Source organism: Danio rerio, chromosome 10 (genome assembly GCF_049306965.1).
Source record: "Danio rerio strain Tuebingen ecotype United States chromosome 10, GRCz12tu, whole genome shotgun sequence".
NCBI classification, from domain to species: domain Eukaryota; kingdom Metazoa; phylum Chordata; class Actinopteri; order Cypriniformes; family Danionidae; genus Danio; species Danio rerio.
In genome coordinates, this window is record NC_133185.1 from 49,718,493 (window position 1) to 49,743,969 (window position 25,477).

Consider the following 25,477-nt stretch of genomic DNA (forward strand, 5'->3'; position numbering starts at 1 on the left):
GCATTTGAATTTAAATGTTCTACTCGGCTGTTAGAAAAGTACGTTCTATACAGTATGAATGTGAGCAGTATGAATGGAACTTGGATGTACTACATGCGCCATTTTGTCATGATCACGTGACCTACCTGTGTGAGTTGCATAGCTTCACAAATTATCATCGTATCATGGGATGCACACATCAGAATCTCGCTGAAAGTAGTCGGTCATCTGGGAACTTCTCGCTTGCTGATTTTCGAATTCTGGGATTTCAGACACACTACTCGACTCTCAAACTGATTTTAGTGAGCTATACAATATGGAAGTATGCGATTTCAGATGCAGCTTTAATCTGTTGTAGTGATTCTACAGTTGCTATGGTAACACAACAATTATAGTAATATAAACAAATTAATCTGTTGTGGTGATTCTACAGTTGCTATGGTAACACGACAACTATAGTAAATTAAACAAATTAATCTGCTCTAGTGATTCTACCGTTGCTATGGTAACACGACAACTATAGTAAAATAAACAAATTAATCTGTTGTGGTGATTCTACAGTTGCTATGGTAACACGACAACTATAGTAAATTAAACAAATTAATCTGCTCTAGTGATTCTACCGTTGCTATGGTAACACAACAACTATAGTAAAATAAACAAATTAATCTGTTGTGTTGATTCTACAGTTGCTATGGTAACACGACAACTATAGTAAATCAAACAAATTAATCTGCTCTAGTGATTCTACCGTTGCTATGGTAACACAACAACTATAGTAAAATAAACAAATTAATCTGTTGTGGTGATTCTACAGTTGCTATGGTAACACGACAACTATAGTAAAATAAACAAATTAATCTGTTGGGGGGATTCTACAGTTGCTATGGTAACACGACAACTATAGTAAATCAAACAACTTAATCTGCTGTAGTGATTCTACAGTTGCTATGGTAACAAAACAACTATATTAATGTAAACAAATTTAACTGCTGTGGTGATTCTACAGTTGCTATGGTAACAACAACTAAATTAATCTGCTGAGGTGATGCTACAGTTGCTATGGTAACACAACAAATAGTAATATAAGCAAGGCCAGTTTTCCCAATGTTTTGAAATATGTGTTGCATATATGCCACAGCGTTTTTGATCCAAAGTGACTATATTAACTATTTGTTAATGCATACTGTAGTATTTAACTATAGTGAACTGTGAAACTAATAAATACTGTAGTAAATTTTAGTTTTTACTACAGTAAACAGTGATGTATTTTAGTGTAAGATACCCTATAGTTGTAGAAATTATGGCTCATTTGTTTATAATATTATTATAGTAGTTGTGTTGCCATAAACAATAAAATTTACTATGGTATAGTATTTACTATGTCTTTTATTCAAATTGCCACATATCATGTTTTAACATGGGTCTGTAAATATGATTTAAATACTAATATATGCAGAATAATCCACTTAACTGGTTCAACAACACTATTTACTATAAATTACAGCAGTATTTGTGCCATGTGGGGGATGTTAGGCTCTGGGGCACCGGAAAAAGACATGTCGCAAGTTTTCAGTCAGTTTTAATGTGTAAACTCTTCCACTTCCTCAAGTTTTCAGCCTGTGAGTATGTGTTTGTGCGTGTTCAGTCCTGCAGAGATCATGCAGATTCACTGCTCGGTGCCTGAAGGTCAGTCCATCGTTTCATTATTAATAAGCTCTGTATGTTTATTTTTAATGCATCTCGATGTGTGTGTGTGTGACTTTAGCTGTCCATTATCGACTGATCAGGATTCTTTTACCTGCAACCATATTTCCTGTTTAGCGTAAACTACTTTCACTTTTTAACACGCTGCAACAACAACAAAGTGATCATCCTTTCATAACGCTGTGAGAGTTATAGTTATTCAAAGATTTCATCAGAGTATTATCCGATCAAGCCATTGAACTGTTTAGATCTATATCAAGACTGAATAATGCATATTAAAATGCAGAAATGTAAACTATTTCAAACGCTATATCGAGATTTTAAACACTATATTGCTATATAAAAACATGTAAATGCTATATCAAGATTATGTTAATATGCTTAAATGCTATATGGCTTAATTATACAGAGATTTTAAATTCTATATCTAGATTTTAAAGCATATATGGCTAAATCTGAGGTGAGGTGTAAATCTAACATTAATTTCATTCATTTCCTTATCGGATTAGTCCGTTTATTATTTCGGGGTCGCCTCGGCGGAATGAACCGCCAACTTATCCAGCATGTTTTTACGCCGCAAAAGCCACAACCCATCTCTAAGAAAGTAAATCTAACAATATAGTCCGAATATAGACAGATATTTCACATGAGCAGACACATGGAACGTCTTCAGGACGTTATTTGTACTTGATGAACGTTGTCACAATGTTGATAAAAAACGTTACCTGTGTTTTTGATGACTACAGCTCGCATTTTAGGACTGTTGTCAGGGCTGGCGCAAGCTGAACTGCCGCTCTAGGCAAAGGACGCCGGGGGTGTTGTGATGGGGGCGAGGGAGCTGTCGCGGACACTGATATAACTGAGGGCGCAGGTGGTGAGGATAGTGTCGGGACGCCGCCAACCTAGACGCGGATATAACTGAGGGTGAGGGTGATGAGGGAAGTGTCGCGGACACCGCCCTCTCTATTTTGCCGCAAGACACGTATATAACTGAGGTCGCGAGTGGTGAGGGTAGTGTCGGGGACGCCACCCTATCTATTCTGCCGCCCAAGGCGGCCGCCTAGGTCGCCTCTATGGACGCGCCGGCCCTGACTGTTGCAGATGTCTACACTCTGCTGGGTTGTTTGAACCCAACAATCACTGCTACACTTTAAAAATAATGTGATTGTAAGTGTAAAATGCTACAGAACAACTTGGTTATCCTTAACAGCAGGTTTCCTAACTATGTAACGTATGGTGTATAACAATAAACAGAGTTTCCCAGAATTCCCTGCATGACACTTCCACCTTTCTCTTTTCTTTCGTTTTTAATTTTTAACATTGCTACACTCGAAAAAAATGCTGGGTTGTTGTAACCAAACGTTGGATTAAATTGAAACAATTAGTTTACAATAACTCCCAACCAGGTACTGAGCCTGGTCATTGTCTGGATGGGAGACCAGATGGGAACTCTAGGTTACTGTTGAAAGTGTTAGTGAGGCCAGCAGGGGGCGCTTAACCTGCGGTCTATGTGAGTCCTAATGCCCCAGTATAGTGAAGGGGACTGTATACTGTCAGTGAGCGCCGTCTTTCGGGTTAGATGTTAAATCGAGATCCTGACTCTCTGTGTTCATTAATAATCCCATTTGCCGCTCTAGGCAAAAGATGGTCACGCCGCCCTCAACCACAACCCTCTCTATTCTGCTGCCCTAGACGCGAATATAACGGAGAGCACAGGTGGTGAGGGTAGTGTCAGGGACGCCGCCCTCTCTATTCTATCGCCCTAGACGCGGATATAACTAAGGCCGCGGTGGTGAGGGTAGTGTCGCGGACGGCGCCCTCTCTATTCTATCGCACTAGACGTGGATATGGCCTAACTGAGGGAGCGAGTGGAGAGGGTAGTGTCGCGGACACCGCCCTCTCTATTAGTCGTGGATATAACTGAGGGCGCGGGTGGTGGGGGTAGTGTCGCGTATGCCGCCCTCTCTATCCTGCCACTCTAGACGCGAACTGAGGGCGCGGGTGGTGGGGGTAGTGTCGCGGACACCCCCCTCTCTTAGACGCGGATCTGAGCTTTTTCAGAGGCAGAATAATCCTATCGTGTGTAAACTTGACTTTCAAGAAGAGTTATAACAATTTCTCTAACAATCTCTCTTTCATTATTCTGCTATTAAGCAGAACAGAAACACATCTGATCATCATAACTTACCTAAATAGGAAAAGTTTAGTCACATTAACATCTGACTTGTTTTAAAATGTGCCTTTTTATACAGTGTAGCCTATGTAAACTTCTGCTTTCAACTGTATATGCAAGTTTAAATAGAAATATCTGTACAACTTAACAGACTCCTCCTCACCGTTTCTTTCTGTTGTTGTAGCGATGACAGCTGGAGGGGCGTGGTTAAGTGTGTTGGCCACGCCCAAAACTTCAAACAAACAGGAAGTGCATTTTCAGATTTTAATTTTAGAAAACAAGAGCAAACTATTGTTGTTGTTTCTTAATGACATGCACGGATTAATTGTTGACCACAAAACTAGCCATATAAGCTAACAAAATCAAAATGCTAGGTTTGAGTTATTTAAATAAATAAATAAATAAATAAATAAATAAATAAATAAATAAATAAATAAATAAATAAATAAATAAATGGTAGCCTATGTAACGGAGGCCAGCTAGTGTGTGCTGTGCAGGTAAACCTCACTCCTCTGACCTCTAAGGGTGCTCTAGCGACAGATGCTAGAGGTTATGGTCTTTAGCCTCCTTGGTAGAGCACCCGACTCCCATGCGGAAGGTTGCCGGTTCGATACCAGCTCGGAGCGGGTTGGGTGAGGCAGGACCGGCGGGGTTACACCTACTTTAAATAATGTTGGTTTGTGGATACATTCATTTGCCATGCAATAACACACATTTATTTCCCTCCGCTGTTTCCAGAGTGATGCGGCTGTCAATCAAACGGACACTTTTCCTTCTGTTTACTCTGTTCGGAGGATATACACTTATCAGGACTCTATATCGCGTTATAGCGTGCCACGGAAAGCTGACCGGAGCTCATGTGGTGTCTGTCCTGGTACAGAACCGGACCCGGTATCGATATGACCGGAACACACCGATCGTGTTTGTGGGCGGAGTCCCGCGCTCGGGAACGACACTGATGCGCGCGATGCTGGACGCACACCCGCTGATCCGCTGCGGGGCGGAGACGCGCGTGATCCCCCGGGTGCTGTCGCTGCGGCAGGCCGGCACGGAGCAGCCCGGAGTCGATCAGGAGATTCTGGATGCCGCGACAACCGCATTCCTGCTGGAGGTCATCGCTCGGCACGGAGAACCGGCGCCAATGCTCTGCAATAAAGACCCGTTCACTCTGAAGAGTGCTGTCTATCTGTCACACCTGTTCCCCAAGTAAGGCTGGGTTATGTTTTGTGTATTGTTTTTCCCCCTCCTTTTTCGCTTTTTTTTATTTAATTGTTTAAAATTTTTGTTTTATTTTTTGTAATCATTTTTTCCCTTTTCATTTTTTTACATTTAATTTTTTTGGTATTTTAGTTTTAATATTGTTTATTATTTATTTATTATTGTTTTGTGCATTTTAAAAATATTGTTAAACATTTTTACTTAATTTGTTTTCTTTTTTCTTTAGTATTTTTATTAGATTTTATTTTGTAATTTATTTATTTATCTTAATTTTATTTAGATTTTTTTTGCTTGTTCAATAAATGTTTTTATTTCATTTTGGAATTTTTATTTATTTATTTTATTTTCTATTTAATTTTGACTTGTTTTATTTTATTTATTTATTAATTTATCATTTATTTTATTTTATATCTAACATGTTTAATGTTTATTATTGCCCAGTGAGTCCCCTCATGGCAATTTCATTGTTTTTTTAAATTAATTATTTATTTATATAAATTATAAAAAATCCATTCTGAGGATTAAAAAAACTAAAACACCATTTATTCATTATTAATTAATTAATTAATTAATAATACTTTTATGTAATAAGATGTACATTGTAAAGAATTTTGAAAAAAAAAATTAATTTATTTATATATCTTGTGTTGTTTATTTATTTATTTGATATGTCAAAATCACACCAGATTTGTTTTAATTTGGTGCAAATCTCTTTGGGGAAACTCTAAAATCTAAAGTTTGGTTTGTTTTCATTATGTGCCTCATTCCTCTCCATTTCCTCCTGTGTTCATCTGCTCCTTCAGCTCTAAGTTTGTGCTGATGCTCAGAGACGGCAGGGCGTCCGTGCACTCCATGATCTCCAGACGGGTCACCATCGCCGGCTTCGACCTGTCCAGCTACAGAGACTGTCTGACTAAGTGGAGCAGCGCCATTCAGGCCATGCTGTCCCAGTGCATGGCTGTGGGCTCACGCCGCTGTCTCACCGTCCGATATGAGGATCTGGTGCTGCGACCGCGAACCTCCATGCAGAGAGTGCTGCTTTTCCTCCAATCGCCCTGGCACGAAGGAGTTTTACACCACGAGGAGGCCATCGGACAGCCCGGAGGGGTTTCACTGTCACGGTATGGAGAAAAGCTGCCTTCTAGCATGCATTATTAACTTGTGTTACTTCTTTTAAAAAGCAACTTAATCTGTTACTTGGTTACTTTTAAGGAAAGTTACTTTTGCATTACTTGTTACAGTTTTGGGGAAGTTAACTATAGTGTTGGGGAAGTACTGCAACTATAACTTGCCTTAATTATTAGTAATTAACCAGCACATTTAGTTACTTTTTAAAAGAAGTAACACAATTCTGTAGTGCATTGCTTTTAAAATAAACTGTCCCGAACTCTGAAACCAATGCATAAGTTACTTTTTTTTAGAAACTAATTAAGCAACACATTTCGTTACCTTTAAAAGTAATGCATTACAGGCATTTTAAAGGCAAGTTACTCTTGCATTACTTGTCACAGTATTGGGGCAAAGTTAACTATAGACGTCATGCTTTACATGACGTGATTTACTGTTTAAGTAAAGTTCCTTTTGCATTGCTTCTGTCAGTGTTGTGGATAGATACTTTTAAAAGAAATGCATTACAATCCTGTCTTACTCCTTTTAAAAAGTACCTAATGTCACAACAGTTACTTTTAAGGAAAGTTAGTTTTGTATTGCTTTTTCCGGTGTTGTGGTAACTTTAAAAGCAATGCATTACATATAGGGCTGTATTTTGAAGATCCATGCGCAAAGTCCAAAGTGCAGGGCGCAAACACATTAAGGGCGTGTCTGAATCCACTTTTGCTAATTTAAGGACGGAAAAATCCACTCTGCCCCGTGGCGCATGGTCTAACAGGGTTGAGCTTATTCTCTTAATGAGTTCTGGGTGTGTTTTGAGAATAAACCAATCAGAGAGTCTCATCTCCCATTCCCTTTAAGTGTCAGTTGCGTCACGCCCATAGCGCCTTTGCTATTTACATGACGACTTTGTAAGTGGAAAAACTGAGCATTTTACTAGCAAGAAAACAGTTAAACAGAGCATCTGCAGCAGGAGAATGAGAGATGAACCTCCACATTATTTACCTTTACTTTCATTCTCGTGGATAGGGAAACATGTTGCATGCAAAGACATCCATTAGCCTATAAATAACTAATTTCATTTATTAAGTGCAAAGATTTGTTTCAAAACTATTTCTAAATTCAGTTCTAATTTCCAGCAAACGAATAAATGAACAATAACAACGAAGTGTGCTCAAAAACCTGAGTTATATCCAAATACACATGCTGCCCCATATGGTCTAAAACCTGACAGGTGGACAAATCTAAGCTTGTTTTTAATAACACAAATATAAATATGAATATGATAAATAATACTGCTAATAATAATAACATTACACAAAAGCAAATCATCATGAATAAGCTGAAAATCCCCCGAGATGAAGAAGGCATGAAGGCGGTGGTTTTTATATTGATGTAGGCTAGAAAAAATTTTTTGTAATATTTTAATCCTTTAATTATTTTTCATTTGTAAAGATATTTGTGTATTGCTCTACATCCTGTGTGTATGAAGCAATGTTTAAGTGTGGCGAACAACTATTGCGCTCTGCGCTGGACAATAGACCAGCTTTGATCGAGTCTACTGAACCGTCTATTTAGGTTCCTCAAAATAGCAACGTGCCAGCAATGCGCCTCAACACGCCTCCTTTTTTAGACCAGAACGCCTATGGGCGCACATATGAGCGCAAATGCATTAGCTAGTTAAACAGCGTGCTGCAAAACGTCTCTTGCGCCAAGCTGAAACTAGCATATAATAATTGCGTCGCGCCTTGCGCCACATTGCTAGAGTTACTGTCACATAGAGTTACTGTCATGACTGTCTGTAACCACCAGATGGCACTGTAGTTCGCTGTGAACTGCGAATTACAGTTGCTAAAGACTACAAGTTCATACATACCTCGTGCACACACCCGGAACCCACTTACACTGATTTGCAAAACACAGCTGTCTCCGTTTCCTGTTGATTTCATGGACTATTTATTCACTCTACTCCTATTGATTAGCTGCGTCCCAAATCGCATACTTATGCACTATTCTACGCCATTTTGTAGTATAAATAGTGTGAGTAGTGTGTTTACATTGAAAACTCTCAAAATAATAAGTGCACTTTAATTACCCGGATGATGCACTCATTCAGCTGCTGAAATGAAGTGTGTAATGATGGACACTTCACGCACGCAACGACCACAGGTTTGCTTACGTAGCGGAAGGGGCGGAGCTATCGGCCGCACATGTTGGATAACTTTATTTATTTTGGATGGTGAAAGCAAAATTCTCCTACGAGAGTGATTATAGCGCCTCCCGATGGTGAATGCGGTTATACTTACGGCAGGTATTATTTGATAATTCGGTCGTTTATTTCACTGATTTGGCGACCGTCAAACGTCATCAGGGAAACGGTTTGAATTTCCGCTTAGTAAAAAAAACATAAGTGTGCCATTTGGGACGACACTACATACATATACTATCCTGCTGAGTGTGTAAGTGCATAAGTACATAGTGCATGAGTGCATAGTGTATAGTGTGCCTTTTGGGACGCAGCTTTTGTCACTGCGTTGTTGTCTATCTTGTCTTCCTAGCCTAGTAAGTCTTGTTTGGTTTGTTGTTCCTGAAGTCCTGTCCTAAGTATTTTCTGCCAGAGTTTCTTGTTTTGTTTGTTTGTACTGCACGATTTCATTAATAAACTGCACTTGGATCCGACACCTTTTTGTCTCCGTCCCGTCAACAATCCGTGACAGTTACTGCTTTAAAAAAGTAAGAAAGTTACATTTGCCTACATTTGATTTCTACAGAATTGCAGAAAGTTAATTTAAAAGTAATATGTTGCACACAATTTTTCATTCCAGAGAGATATTAAACTTTATTTGTGGGTTTTTTTAAGCTGAATCAGACTACATCTTGTAAAAAGGGGCAGCGGAGGTTCCCTTTAAGTTTCTTTTGTGTTTTGTGCAATGCTTTACTGGTTGCCTGAAAATTGTAACCTGTTTACACAACTCACGTCATGCAGTACCCCGACCCTCTTTTTGTTGTTTTTTTTATTAGAACTGAACGCTCCACGGATCAGGTGATCAAACCTGTGAACCTGGAAGCTCTGACACGGTGGGTCGGCCACATCCCAGCAGACGTGCAGGACGACCTGGAGAATATCGCACCCATGCTGCGCCGGCTGGGCTACAACCCCAACGCCAATCCTCCAGACTACGGCCAGCCAGATCCTGAAGTCATCAACAATACTCAGAGGGTATTTCAGAACACTTTATTCACTGCAGCTTTAAGAGCGGTCAAGTCTAAGCGCATTAAATGCAAGTGAAAAGAAGGGGGCGGGGCATGTCAGACATTAGAGTGCATTTGATTGGTCAAGATTTGATGAGAAACTAAAGTATGAGGTGATGTGAAAAAACTGCGGGTCCTTTTAGGCAGAGGAGACAAACTGCAAATTTAGGATGTTGCAAAAATGTGAATTTTGTCAGTGTTTTCGAGCACACGAGCATATAGATATCATGAAGACATAACATATGCTGCGTCCCTAATGGCACACTATGCATAGATATATTCATTAGATGTCGCCTGGCCTATTGTTGTCTGTTGGACGGAATGTGTCAATAGCGCCGCCATCTTGCTACAGGGTAGCGCTCCTTTAAAATGAATGCGGGACCAAGGTACAGTGGAGGACTGTGGCCATGCAAAGCCAGAGATATACACATAAACACATATATCTGTGATCGGGAGTTTTCCTGGATGTTAGTATGCAATTTTTTTTTCTAATTACGAAAATTATAATTTTACATCACTTTTCTTCATTGATGGATCAGTGACCGCACGGGCATTCCTGACAAAAAGCTTGTGTTTGTGTGTACAGAAATGTACTATTCACCCTCCCTGTTAAATTTGATCTAATCATGTCCTGAAACACAGCTCCTCTCCTGCTTTCACTGCTCATACTGACGGAGGGAGCGATTCGTTTGTGAATGAATCCCCCGAACGACTCTTTCACTAACGTTAGCCGACAATAATACAAGTTTCTGGCAGTGCAGCATCTCGTTGTCATATTTCTCCTGCATGGTTTGCTGTTTTTATTCAACAAAACTAGCATAAGCCAAGTGTTTAGTGCGAGTTGGAGCTGCTTTGCCGTATGGTGAATGCAGTAAGTGACTGTTATCATCAATAACGTGACCTGATTAGCATACAGAACATACAAAAACAGAAAAAAACTTAATAATATCTATGAAATGTTCTGCCTTTGTGCTTTGATTTCTTTGTTTGCTCATTACTACACCCGTAGACAGCGCTAAAGTCCTGCATCTTCACGTAATAACACTGTCTTGACTAGTGCGGTTGAATGACATTTGTTCTGGGAACACTGTACCAATATGGCGGCGCTATTAACGCATGCTCAGGGTCCCTATGCGATATCTAGTGTATATATCTATGCACACTATACACTATGCACTTATGCACTATGCACTTACACACTCAACAGTATTGTATTTATATGTAGTGTTGTGCCAAATGGAATTTTTTTTTACTAACCGGAATTTCCCTGAAACTGTTTCGCCAAATTCTATTGAAATAAATGACCAAACTATAAAATAATATCTGCCATGAGTATGACCTCATTCTCCCCGGGGAGACGCTATAATCACCCCTGTAGGAGAAAACTGCTCTCACAATCCAAAATAAATAAAATAATCAAACGTCAGCAGCCGATAGCTCCGCCCCTTCGCCAGTAGCCCCACCCCTTCTGCTGTGTGAGCAAAGCTGTGACGATTGAGTGCGTGAAGTGTCCATCATTCCACACTTCTTTTTAACAGTTGAATAAGTGCAGCATCCGGGTAGTGCACTTATTTCGTTTTAGAAGAATTTCATTGTGAATGCATTACTTACACTATTTATACTACAAAATGAGGTAAAATAGTGCATGAGTTTGTGATTTGGGATGCACCTATACAGGTACTAACATCTATAAAAACTTTATTTTCATGTCACAGGAGCTTTAACCTTTATCATGCATTCAAAGAAAAAAGATTTTTAGTAAAGGAATGAAATTTAAAGGGGGAAGCAGTGGCGCAGTAGGTAGTGCTGTTGCTTTACAGCAAGAAGGTCGCTGGGTCGAGCCTCGGCTCAGTTGGCGTTTCTGTGTGGAGTTTGCATGTTCTCCCTGCCTTCGCGTGGGTTTCCTCCGGGTGCTCCGGTTTCCCCCACAGTCCAAAGACCTGCGGTACAGGTGAATTGGGTAGGCTAAATTGTCCGTAGTGTATGAGTGTGTGTGAATGTGTGTGTGGATGTTTCCCAGAGATGGGTTGCAGCTGCAGTGGTTTGTCATTCAGTGAATATTCATTTATTCATTCATTCATTTTCTTGTTGGCTTATTAATCCGCCTTTATTAATCTGGGGTCGCCACAGCTGAATGAACCGCCAACTTTTCCAGCACGTTTTTACGCAGCGGATGCCCTTCCAGCCGCAACCCATCTCCACACACACCCATTCACGCTCATACACTACAGACAATTTAGCTTATTCAGTTCCCCTATAGTGCATGTGTTTGGACTGTGGGGTAAACTGGAGCACCCGGAGGAAACCCACGCCAACGCAGGGAGAACATGCAAACTCCCTACTGCGCCACTGCTTCACCCAATCATAAGACACTCATTCATTTATTCATTTTCCTTCAGGTTAGTCTCTATTTAAGAGGTTGCCACAGTGGATTGGTATATGTTTTACGATGCGGATACCCTTCCAGCCGCAACCCAGTAATGAGAAACACACATACACCGTCACATTCACACACACACTCATACAGTACGACCAGGCCCGGATTAAGACCTCAGGGGCCCCTGGGCACATTGTCTTTTAAGGCCCCCTACCTGGCCGCACCCCTATAGTTGAATTTAAAAAATAAGAATTTAATAATTTTTAAATAAAATGAATCTATAATTTTTTGCATATGTATTTATAGTTTACAAAGATTTAACTTATTTTTCAAAGCATTGAATAAAAATACTAATAAAACTATATATATATATATGTATATTTATGTATATTTTCTGTCTGTCTCTCACACGATGAATCCAGTCCGCGCTGCGCTGCCGTTAGCCTCCTCCGTCCTGGTTAATGCTAGCTTCTCATCATTTAAAGTTACCATAACGTCTTCTTCTGTACCCTCATTCTCCTGATCATGGGTCTGTTTAAAGATAGTGTGTATGAAAATGCCTCAATAAAGATGCCTCCTCTCCTCTTTCTCTCGCGTTTGCTAAATCCACTTGTTCACTCATTTTTGATCTATGACAGATAACGTTACACTACAGTCTGCTCAGTTTAGTGCCGGTTATTACAAAACTGACGTTTCCGCGCTTGACCAATGACAGCATTCTGTTTAGTTAACGAAAAAAAGGCAATTTAAATATAATAATAATATTAATATGTGTTCGCGATTTTTTTGCTCAGAGGAAATACAGTTGTCTGAGCAATATAGTTTTTGCAGAGAGGGAGGCACCTATAAGGCTAAACATTTTTAAATACCCACGAGACACTTGTGACTTTATATCACATTTGCATTATTTAAAAAAAATGTTTCCTTTCTGTTAAAAATATATTTCCAATCTGATATGTAACGGGGAGAAAAAAAAGTAGCACGAGTTCAGCTTATGGTGGATTCGAACCAAGTTGATAATCAATAGCGTCAAAACATGAAGCTGCGCGCCTTACAAGGTGCGCCACTGCAGCTGTGTTAATAAACAGCTCTTTACTCATCTTGTCTCTATCAATCAGGCATCGATAGGCGTAAACCCTGAATAGCTTATTCCAACTAGATGCGCTATTTGTAATTAGCCTAAAAAGACACTCCGAAATTGTCTTTTTTCCTCCCCGTTCGCAGGGGCCCCTAGTGCGCACGGGCCCCTGGGCCTGTGCCCATAAGGCCCATTGGTTAATCCGGCCCTGAGTACGACCAATTTTGTATTACCCAATTAGCCTATACCGCATGTGTTTGGACTGTGAGGTAAACCGGAGCACCCAGAGGAAACCCACGTGAACGCAGGGAGAACATGCAAACTCCACACAGAAATGCCAACTCGCCCAGCTGGAACTCAAACCAGAGACCTTTTTGCTGTGAGGCCACTGTGCTAACCACTGAGTCACTGTGCCGCCTCAATAATTAGATATTAATTTTAAATAAATAAATAATAATAATTAAAAATCATTTTAAAAACTCAGAATTCTTAGATTAAATGTTAACACAATAACACAAAAAATATATACATTCAAATCATTACTATTTTTAATTAATTTTACTCTTTTCAAATGAAATGTTGACCATTTTTCTCAATATCTTTCTCAGGTACTGAAAGGAGATTTTAAAATTCCCAGGAGCCTGAAAAAATGGGCACAGGTGAGTGAATGCTTTTGATGTTTTACAGATACTTCAAACCAAAGCATGTGTAATGTATTAGAAATAAACACAACTACAGACTAAACAGGAGCTACATATAAAGATGTTTGTTGGGTTCATATCTCTTTGGATGTTTTGGTTGTCAAATGTTATTAGAACATGACCTACACATGCGGTTTATCTACTAGGTCACTGAAATGATTGGTTAGGTAAAAATAAGAGAAGTTAGTTGTAAAAAGGTGTTTCATTATTGTTTACGCATGAAATCAGATGACATTAACAGAGTCACATCTCATACTAATACTACAGAGTGTATAGATATTAAAGGACACGGTGTAAAAATGAATAAAAAAGAGAAAACAAATGACAACAAATCAGAATAATGATTTGTGTTTTTTTAATGCACTGACATTATATCTCAGTAGGTTCTGTTACCATTGCATTAGACTGTGATTAGTCAACTATATCTATACTATTTGTGTTGAGTAAACCATATTAATTTTGAAAATGTTTCTTGTTTGACAGGAATCTCCAATTATAGGTTCTAAAGGAGGCAGAAAGTGAACCAAGCTCTGCATTGCCATACAGTACAATATATATATTTAAATATATTACAATATTCAATTATCCATTCATTTTCTTTTCGGCTTAGTCCCTTTATTAATCTGTGGTCGCCACAGCGGAATGAACCGCCAACTTATTCAGCATATCGTCACCTTGGCGTTATAAGGTTCTATCTGCTTTCTGAATGATTTTGAGATATTGAGCTTCTAATGTTTTTGCATTCCATAAAGCAAACAGTACGTGTGTAACATTTGTTTTTTAGATAAAAGGTCTTAAAATGTAAACAACTTATAAAAACATCCCATAATATAAGTTGTCATTTAATAAGAATATGTCAATAATTCAATTTTAACAAAAATATCAGATAGAACCTTACAATTCTAAGGTGACTATATGTTTTTCCAGCTGCAACCCATAACTGGGAAACACCCATACACAATCATTCACACAAATCTACTATAGCCAATTTAGCTTACCCAATTCCCCTATAGCACGTGTTTGGACTGGGGGAAATCAGAGCAACTGGAGAAAACCCATGCCAACGCAGGGAGAACATGCAAACCGACCCAGCCGAGGCTCGAACCAGCGACCTTCTTGCTGTGAGGTTACAGTGCTACCCATCGTGCCACTGTGCTGCCCATATTCCTATATATAAAATATATTTTGAAATATATTTAAGAAAATATATTTTGGGGAATATTAAAAAGTATTTTGCAATATATTTTCTGCAAAAACTTTTTTAATACCATTTTTGAAAATACATTTTTCAAATAATATATTTTAGAATCGCTTAAAATGTTTTACCCTCCACATATTTCAATTCAAGGAAAAAAATGCATGTAACATTTTAAGAAAATCTTTATTAATTCATTGTTTTATTCTTGCTAAACTTTTGCCTCTGTTTTGTTTTGTTCATTTATTCATTTTCTTGTCGGCTTAGTCCCTTTATTAATCCGGGGTCGCCACAGCGGAATGAACCGCCAACTTATCCAGCAAGTTTTTACGCAGCGGATGCCCTTCCAGCCGCAACCCATCTCTGGGAAATGTTTTGTTTTAATTGCATTAAATATTTAATATAATATCTTTAAATAATAAAAACCTTTATCACACACATTGTAGCCAACTGGAAGGTATGAAATATCTCATGTTTTGAAATATATTTAGGTTATATATATATATATATATATATATATATATATATATATATATATATATATATATATATATATATATATATATATATGAACATCACAGATAAAACATATAATTTTTTTTATTTAGAATATATGAAAATAAAATATTTACTGTTTGGGTTGATTGCAGTATGTGCTTGTTTACAGCTCTGGAGTTTTTCGGTTTGTGTGATAAACATTGGAAGACTTTCTGAGATCATCCTGAGAATCAGTGTTGTTGTTTACTCACTGTGTGTTAATGGATTTTTACATTATTTTACATGCTGAGTTGTTGTAATGCAGAAAACTGATGTGAAAAATTACATTAAAGGGCAAATACCTTTTTAACTTCCTCGTGCTCTCAAAAGAGAATTGTTCTCTTCATAAAGGAAGTGAACCATCGTTTATTTGCACTGGACTTCCTGAAAACACCGCAGTTTTATGTCTTGTTTTGGGAAATGAAAAGATCTGTGACGTTTGGTGACGCTGTTGCTATGTGTCCGTTTTCTTGACCTAGTTTTTATTAAATGGACCTATTCATGTTTTCCTTATGCCGGAACATTCCCTTTCCCCTCAATGTGCACTATTTCAATAAACGTATTTCATACAGATCGTGTTATGCGTTGTTTGTGATCATATTTGTGTCATATTATTTTGATCTAAACACAAGAACCCGGTGCAGTGCAACATATCACTCCGCCTCCCCTCAAGCCCCACGAACACATCAGATAAACGGATATCTCGGTGATACCTTCACAAAATGATTTTAATAAACGTATTGTTGTATTTTCTCAATATAAAACAGAGTGAATTGTATTAAACCAAATCATAAGTTCAAATACAATCGCTGGTGTGGGTAAAATAGTGCGCTGGGCGCAACGGCGGAAGGATACAGTGCTCTTAGTATAAAAAGCCGGCTCTTTGTTTTTGCGCTTTCAGATTCGCTCCTGAGACGAGAGGAAAGAGACTCCCATACACCGCACTCTTACAGAAAAGAACATTTGTTTGTGAGTATGATGTTAAATATAAGCAATCGACGTTTGTTTTGTCGTTTGTTAAATCTAGCAATGTTTTATTTCAATTAAAGTGTTAACCGGTTCATTTAAAGGTGTATTTCTGAATGAGCTAACGTATTAGCTTTTAACGCTAGCCGGACTGTTTGGTTTTGAGGATCAATAAACCAACGTTTTTTTCTGATTTATTTTGCTTTAAAATATAAAGGTATAATTCGTCGTCGAGAATTTTGGGTTTTGTTCGAGTTTAGAAATTTGGCGGCGTTTTTTTGTACCGCGAAACAGGGCGGTGGTTCGGTGAGCTTCTCAATTCATCTGCTTGACAAACGGTTTTCGGCAACTGTAAATGCGCTATGATGCTTTTATTCTTTTCAGCGTGTAACTTTGTTAAATATAATTGACTTTCCGACTATCGACGTTCGTTTCATCTCCGTGTTATTGTTTAATGGCCATTTTCTGTGGTAAACTGTCGCCATTTTGTTTTCAGTCGTCCGTTTGTTCCGCCCTTACTCACAGCTGTGTCAGCATTAGTGATGACTGTTCTCACCTGGCCTGTTTGCTTTCATTATTGATGAAGAGCTTTCTAGAGAATTCTGAAGCTCGTCTTTGTCCTGAATTCATCTGTATTCATTTAAAAAAAAAATTAACCTTAATTTTTTTTTCTTCTCAGCGTAAAGATGCAGATCTTTGTGAAGACGCTGACTGGTAAGACCATCACCCTCGAGGTCGAGCCCAGCGACACCATTGAGAATGTCAAGGCTAAAATTCAAGATAAGGAGGGCATTCCTCCTGACCAGCAGCGTCTGATCTTCGCTGGAAAACAGTTAGAGGATGGACGCACCCTGTCCGACTACAACATCCAGAAAGAGTCCACCCTCCACCTGGTGCTCCGCCTCAGGGGTGGCATGCAGATCTTTGTGAAGACGCTGACCGGCAAGACCATCACTCTAGAGGTGGAACCAAGCGACACCATTGAGAACGTCAAGGCTAAAATTCAAGATAAGGAGGGCATCCCACCTGACCAGCAGCGTCTGATCTTTGCTGGCAAGCAGCTTGAAGATGGACGCACCCTGTCCGACTACAACATTCAGAAAGAGTCCACCCTCCACCTGGTGCTGCGTCTGAGAGGCGGTATGCAGATCTTCGTCAAGACTCTGACAGGAAAAACCATCACTCTTGAGGTCGAGCCCAGTGACACCATTGAGAACGTGAAAGCCAAGATTCAAGATAAGGAGGGCATCCCACCTGACCAGCAGCGTCTGATCTTTGCTGGCAAACAGCTTGAAGATGGACGCACCCTGTCCGACTACAACATCCAGAAAGAGTCCACCCTCCATCTTGTTCTCCGCCTCAGGGGCGGCATGCAGATCTTCGTGAAGACGCTGACTGGAAAAACCATCACTTTGGAGGTCGAGCCCAGCGACACCATTGAGAACGTCAAGGCTAAAATTCAAGATAAGGAGGGCATCCCACCTGACCAGCAGCGTCTTATCTTTGCCGGCAAGCAGCTTGAAGATGGGCGCACCCTGTCTGACTATAACATCCAGAAGGAGTCCACCCTCCACCTGGTGCTCCGCCTCAGGGGTGGTATGCAGATCTTCGTGAAGACGCTGACTGGTAAGACCATCACTCTTGAGGTCGAGCCCAGTGACACCATTGAGAACGTGAAAGCCAAGATTCAAGATAAGGAGGGCATCCCACCTGACCAGCAGCGTCTGATCTTTGCCGGCAAGCAGCTTGAAGATGGACGCACCCTGTCCGACTATAACATCCAGAAGGAGTCCACCCTCCATCTTGTGCTGCGTCTGAGAGGTGGTATGCAGATCTTCGTCAAGACCTTAACTGGCAAGACCATCACTCTTGAGGTGGAACCAAGTGATACCATTGAGAATGTGAAGGCAAAAATCCAGGACAAGGAGGGCATCCCACCTGACCAGCAGCGTCTGATTTTCGCTGGCAAGCAGCTTGAAGATGGACGCACCCTGTCCGACTACAACATCCAGAAGGAGTCCACCCTCCACCTGGTGCTCCGCCTCAGGGGCGGCATGCAGATCTTCGTCAAGACGCTGACTGGCAAGACCATCACACTCGAGGTGGAACCAAGCGACACCATTGAGAACGTGAAGGCCAAAATCCAGGATAAGGAGGGCATCCCACCTGACCAGCAGCGTCTGATCTTCGCTGGCAAGCAGCTTGAAGATGGACGCACTCTGTCCGACTACAACATCCAGAAGGAGTCCACCCTCCACCTGGTGCTGCGTCTTCGTGGCGGCAAATAATCTGCTTATGATTAATCATTAATATATACAAGTCTTGAATTATCAGACCAATTCCAGTTTCCTTTATTCCTCTTAATCATTCAATAAAGTTCTTGCATTCCAGAATTTATTTTGTTTGTTTTTACTTCTGCTTGATTATGGTTGATAGATGCACACATGCACATGAATATTGACTAATGCACCATAATGTAATCAAGCTGTTATTTTTTTTTTATCAGAATTAAAGTATACAAATATGATGACTCCCCCCAAAAAATAATTTTAGTCACTCAACTTTTAAACCTTTGGCCTTCTATTGAATACTTAAGACATTTAAAATGCTGAAAACTGAATCTTGATTTCTATATTAGATTTTTATACAGTGGAAGTCGATGGTTTCAGCTTATGTTGAAACTGAAAGGTTTGTAACATCTTAAAGAGTAAATTTATTCTGTGGTGACCCATTTCTGCTAATTGGTTAAATTTTTTTAATTAAATTACTATAAAATTGTAATTTATACGGCCAAATTGTTTGCTGTGTCCATGTAGCTTTTTAAAACTTTAATTGGCTAAAATCTGCATTTCATTCACTATTTGAGCCTAAAAAGATCAATCAAATCTGAAATTAATATGGCAAACATAATGTCGACAATTTCACTGTCAGATGTGATTAATAAACCATCCACAAGATGTCATCAGAGTCTTGCTAAAGTTTTGCCACTGTGGATAATGTCAATGCTCAATTTTGAGTTGAGTTTGTCATCTTTTCTGACCACGCAGTCACATGATGACTGATCGGAAAATAAGTGCAAAATCAATGACCTTTAATTTCTAAATATTTTTTAATGCAGTGAAGAATATTCCTGGAAAATGGTTTAAAAGCCATGGCCATGCTCATCAATATATAAAATATTTAAGTTAAAATATTGCTGCACTGCTTAATAAGCAAGATATGCACAGCAAAAATGCTGATATATAAACATTTTAAAGTTAACCAACTAATAAAGTGGAATTCTACGTGTTTTTTGTGAAGAATGCATTAATTATAAATGGGCTGTAAATATCCTGCGTTCGCGTGGGTTTCCTCCGGGTGCTCCGGTTTCCCCCACAGTCCAAACACATGCGGTACAGGTGAACTGGGTTGGCTAAATTGTCCGCAGTGCATGTGTGTGTGGATGTTTCCCAGAGATGGGTTGCGGCTGGAAGGGCATCCGCTGCGTAAAAACATGCTGGATAAGTTGGCGGTTCATTCCGCTGTGGTGACTCCAGATTAATAAAGGGACTAAGCTGACAAGAAAATGACTGAATGAATATCCTGTGTTAAGATTACCTGTACTTTTAATTAAAAATAAACAAACTTCTCTGAATAGCATTATTAAATAGTATTTAATATTACAATACGCCACAGTTTGCTGCAGTAAAAACTAGTTTATTTTAACGATTAGTATTTAGTACACTTATCGGTTCAATATTTAATTTTCTATCGCTCATTAATCTGTATGTTGTAAATAAATACTGCATTTACACTCACAGGCCACTTTATTAGGTACTTTTAAAGTTTGAGCATCAACTAATTACTAAGAATTTCATAATAGTGGACACTTACATGTTTTGTGTGTAAGAACGCACTGTTTAGACCAGTGGTTCTCAAACTGTGGTACGTGTACCACTAGTGGTACACAGGCTTCCTTCTAGTGCAGGGGTGGCCAACTCTGTTCCTGGAGAGCCACCTTCCTAGAGATTTCACTTGCTACCCATATCAAACACACCTGAACCAATTAATTAGGACCTGAACACCACGTGATAATTACAGGCAGTTGTGTTTGATATGGGTTGCAACTAAAATCTGCAGGAAGGTGGCTCTCCAGGAACAGGGTTGGCCACCCCTGTTCTAGTGGTACGCGGAGGAATGAAAGATGTCATGTACATGCTATACACATTTAAAAATGTATCAAAAATTATGTAAATAATATGCCATATATGACATGTAGCCTATATTTCTGAGGTAATTTGGCACGTTTGTTTTAACTGTGCAGAGTTGTAGCTGCTTTACTGGGCCTAATACGCTATTGTATTTCAATACTGGTCATTTGGTGGTACTAGGAGAGACAATTTTTTTCTGAGGTGGTACTTGATGAAAAAAGTTTTAGAACCACTGGTTTAGACAGATGTGCTGTAAATATCCTGTGAGATTACTTTTACGTTTAATTAAAAAGAAAGACTTCTCTGATTAGCATAGTTTGTTGTATAATACTGAAGATGACCAGTTTTAGTGCTCTGCTGCATCAGTGTCATGTGTTCACAGAATGAAAGAACATCTTTTACACATTTCATTCACAGAGTCCAGAGATAAATCTTTACGCACCAGAAAATATCATTCATAATTTGCGCCTGATTGTATTTGTCATGCCCTGAAAGGTTGAGCTGATTTTCTTGTGCTCTACGCTGGATCTTCAGTGTGGATTTGTCTTGGGTTTGGAACAAAAATCACATGAATAACCGCTTTAAAAAGCTCTTTTGATGTTGATTTGGCTTCACCCTGACTGACATTTTGTGAACAGCGTCAAAAGGGTGAAGGTTTTTGGTTAGTTTTATATTTCATTGACGCCACTCCAAGAGAATCTCATAAAACTACAGTGAAGCACTTGTCTGGTGTGGTGATTTTATAGTTACTCTGATAACACAACAACTTTAGGGTATATTATGTCAACTGTAGTATAAACTATAAGTATTTAGTACATTTGTCTGTTCAATATTAAATTTCCTATCACTCATTAACAATCTATGTTGTAAATACTAAATACTGTATGTATACTCACCGGCCACTTTATTAGGTACACCTTACTAGTACCTGGTTGGACCCCTTTTGCCTTCACAACTGCTTTAATCCTTCATGGCAGAGATTCAACAAGATACTAGAAATATTGCTCAGAGATTTTGCTCCATATTGACATGATAGCATCACACAGTTGCTGCAGATTTGTCGGCTGCACATCCATGATGCCAATCTCCCGTTCCACCACATCCCAAAGCTGCTCTATTGGATTGAGCTCTGGTGACTGTGGAGGCCATTTGAGTACAGTGAACTCATCGTCATGGTCAAGAAAGCAGTCTGAGATGATTGAGCTTTATGACATGCTGCGTTATCCTGCTGGAAGTAGCCATCAGAAGATGGAGACACTGTGCTCATAAAGGGATGGACATGGTCAGCAGCAATACTCAGGTAGGCTGTGGCGTTGATGCTCAATTGGTACTAATGGACCCAAAGAAAATCTCCCCCACACCATTACACCACCACCACCAGCCTGAACCGCTGATACAAGGCAGGATGGATCCATGCTTTCATGTTGTTGAGGCCAAATTCTGCCCCGACCATCCGAATGTGTCAGCAGAAATGGAGACTCATCAGAGCAGCAACGTTTCTCCAATCTTCTATTGTCCAGTTTTGGTGAGTCTGTGTGAATTGTAGCCTCAGTTTCCTGTTCTTAGCTGACAGGAGCGGCACCCGGTGTGCTCTTCTGCTGCTGTAGCCCATCCTGCCTGATGCACGCTTTGAACTGCAGCAGATCGTCTTGACCATGTCTACATGCCTAAATGCATTGAGCTGCTGCCATATGACTGGCTGATTAGAAATTTGCGTTAATGAGCACTTGGGCAGGTGTACCTAATAAAGTGGCCGGTGAGTGTATTATGTAATTATTAAAATCTTTGTCTTATCAAAACTGTCCTAAAACAAACATGATAGTTGTTCAATAGATTTAGGACAACTTTGATGAAAGGTTTAAATCCACTTCATATATTAACTATTATTTGCTCACCAAAATGTAAATGTGAAGTACTGAATCATAACTTTTCTTGCATAAAGTAAAATGTGTGTCAAGGCTCAAGATAAGGCATTGCGTTACATATGAGTTATCAGAGGCAAGTACTTTTCCAATAAAGATAAAGCACACTTATCATGTTCTGTTTGATCATTTATGACCCTGCATGCATGCGTCGTTTGCTTTGTCTACACCATGATTTCAATGACAAATAAAGAAAATCATTAAAATCAAATTAACTGTGACCATATGCATAATTATCAATCAAACATGTTGTAAATGCATATAAAAATATAATAAATTATGCAGATTTATTTTAGAATAGACTTAAAAATACAGGGTTGAACAACGGTTAGACAAAAAAAATCTAAACAACTTTTGCGCAGCATTTTTTGACACCAATAAAGTGAATGATTAATTCTCTATAAATGTCCTAAATGCCAATATTTATGTCAAAATCTTGTGAGGAATTTTGGACAAGAATCATCCCATGAAATATTAAAATACTTCATTTAAGAATCACAGTTTGGCCCCAAAATATTTATAATTCTTTAATTTATTTAATAAATGTCAATTTTAAGTAAATATATCCATTGAGCTGAATGATGTTAGAACAGCAGTGCATTTCATGCTTTATTTATTTATTTATTTGTTTATTTATTTATTTATCTATTTATTTATTTATCTATTTGTTTATTTATTAGTTTGTTTATTTTTCATAAAAGTTATTTGAAAAATTAATGTAGATGCTTTACTTGCATTTAATGCTTTCTATGTACAGCTCCATACAAATGGAATAACCAATGTTTTCCTTTGGTGTTATTGAAAATAATGGGTTATTGCACCTAATATTGATTTTCAAACTTACCTGAAGTTTAACATTGTCACTATGTTTTCTAAAAATATGAACATATCTGTAAACAGTGCACTTTATTGTTACCTTCTGCTAAATATTACCTCTAAATGACAATACTATTGTTGTTTATTTGGTTGAAAGTGTCATTAATATTTTACAGAATAAAAGTAATATTACATTTCACTCAAACAGACAACTATAAATAATAAATCCAGGGAAAATTACGAATTTTGAAACAATCTCTTAGTTTTTCCCCATAGCTCTCTCTATGTAATCACTTTCACAAATTAAATTTGATGCGGACTCCTCAATGGGATGTCTCATCTTTGATAGATGGTCATATTATAAATGTAAAACCGCGAATTAATGCGTTAGTCTATCCAGAAAGTCGCTTATTAACCTATGACGCGAGTCACGTATGAAACTACATTACCCAGAAGTCTGTGCTTTAGAGGCGGCGCGCTTTGCTAATCATAAACATGACGATCACGCTGCTGGACGGCTATAAAAGCTGCTCGAACACAGAGACGGACTTTAACATCGCTCACAGCTGTGCACTTCATGACCGTAAAGCTATAAGAGCATTAATTACCTCAATGAGCCGGCTTTTATGGCTTTATCTCGCGTAAATGATAGTTTGTTCAGCTGTTGAGACGGTCTCTCTCGCGTTTGGAGCTCGCCGCGCTTTCCAGAAGAAATCACTTTATTTATTTCCTTCAGAACTTCTGCGTTTATTTTGAAGTGTGAGAAATAAGGATGGTGTCTCAAACGACAGTATCGATCGTGTTTTTAGTTCTGGGAGGCATGGCGTTGTTGTTCGGGACTGTCCTGGTGTTTGTGGGACCGATCATAATTGATGATCAAATAGTGAAGGTGAGTTTAGCATCCGACAGCCGCTTCAAGCATCTTTAGTGTTTATAAATGACAACGAGAGGCGAAAACATGAGATTTTAGAGATGAAAAGTGTTAAAATGAGCTTGATTTGACTTTCTGTTGTCGCCTCGTGCGTTTAAAGTGGTTAAATGGTACAAATAATGCATTTACTGGTGTAGTAACGCTAACATAATTTATTATCTGAAATCCAAACTGATGTTAGACATTTGTAGTAGTTAGTTTGTCAAACGTGATAGACACGTTTGTTTTTAACACAAATTTTAACATTTTTTCGTCGTTTTTGGAGTCAAGACGTTACATTTATCTATGAAGGATGCATTAAATTGATCAAAAGTGAAAATTAAGACATTTATAATGTTGTAAAGTAGTTCTGTTTTAAATGAATGCTTTTTAAAATTGAAATTAATATTCATTAATAAATCCTGAATGAGAAAATGTGTCATGGTGTGCACAGAAATGTTGTTTTCAGCACTGATAATAGTCATCAATGCTTCTTGATCGCATTAAAATGGTTTCTGATGGATCAGGTGACACTAAAGACTTAAAAATGTTACACGCATCATAGCTATAAATGACACTTTACTATACGTTTACATGGCTGTTTTAGTAGTAATGATCATTTCACATTGTTTGTAATATTTTCTTAAATACAGCCTTGGTTAACAAACTCTTCCAAACCCTATTTAAATGTGTATAAGAAGAGTTCAGATGCAAAACGCTCCAAATCATTCAGACCTCTTTTTTTTTTTTGTAAATGAGCATTTTCTATCAGGCTCCTATAATTAGGTTTAGAAGTTTCATTTGATATATAATGAAAAGGTTAATAGCTGGTAAATTACGTTTATTTTTTTAAAAAAAAATTTAAATGTCACTTTAGACAATTCTTTGTTTTTAACAAGGTAGATTTTCTTTTGCGTCAAAACAAGCTAAATCAACCTACTGCAAATCTAAACTAAGGTTAGACATTTGTAGTTTGTCAAACGTGATTGATGCTTGTTTTTAACTTCAATTTTTTTTAAATTAATGGAGTCAAGACCTTACATTTATTTATCACAGATTCATTAAATTGATCAAAGTTGAAATTTTTTATGATATTTATAATGTTACAAAATATTTCTTTTTGCTAATATATGCTTTTAATTAAACTTTGTTTATTAATGAATCCTGAATGAGAAAATGTCATGGTGTGCACTAAAATGTTAGTTTTAACACTAATGATCATTAGGATCATGTGACACTGAAGACATTTAAAAGATTATCGTTACATCACAGCTATAAGTTACACTTTAATATATATATATACATAGTAGTTTTAAGTAGCAATAATATTGTCACACATTTTGTAG

At 38.4% G+C, this 25,477-nt stretch overlaps 4 protein-coding genes across 7 annotated transcripts in view; all 4 read left to right on the forward strand.

The window, feature by feature from the left end:
- myo18b (myosin XVIIIB) overlaps positions 1-25,477 on the forward strand; it is a 673,005-nt gene that overhangs the window by 252,185 nt on the left and 395,343 nt on the right. The window lies entirely within an intron of this gene.
- tpst2 (tyrosylprotein sulfotransferase 2) lies at positions 1,638-15,898 on the forward strand. Its single transcript, NM_200419.1, has 6 exons — positions 1,638-1,668; positions 4,598-5,065; positions 5,881-6,198; positions 9,209-9,407; positions 13,503-13,553; positions 14,079-15,898. Exons 2-6 carry the CDS (start codon positions 4,602-4,604, stop codon positions 14,115-14,117), a joined length of 1,071 nt encoding a protein of 356 aa, NP_956713.1. The 5' UTR covers positions 1,638-1,668; positions 4,598-4,601; the 3' UTR covers positions 14,118-15,898.
- Positions 16,180-18,690, forward strand: ubc (ubiquitin C). Its single transcript, NM_001077804.2, has 2 exons — positions 16,180-16,296; positions 16,973-18,690. Exon 2 carries the CDS (start codon positions 16,980-16,982, stop codon positions 18,579-18,581), a length of 1,602 nt encoding a protein of 533 aa, NP_001071272.2. The 5' UTR covers positions 16,180-16,296; positions 16,973-16,979; the 3' UTR covers positions 18,582-18,690.
- scarb1 (scavenger receptor class B, member 1) overlaps positions 23,688-25,477 on the forward strand; it is a 47,524-nt gene continuing 45,734 nt past the window's right edge. For 3 of the 4 annotated variants that reach the window (XM_017357939.4, XM_017357940.4, XM_009305694.3), the window contains exon 1: positions 23,774-24,110. In XM_017357939.4, the coding sequence (XP_017213428.1) occupies positions 23,994-24,110 (117 nt within the window). In that variant the 5' untranslated portion in view covers positions 23,774-23,993. Of the gene's footprint in view, positions 24,111-25,477 lie in introns of all 4 variants that reach the window. The other variant, NM_198921.2, reaches the window with a different exon arrangement.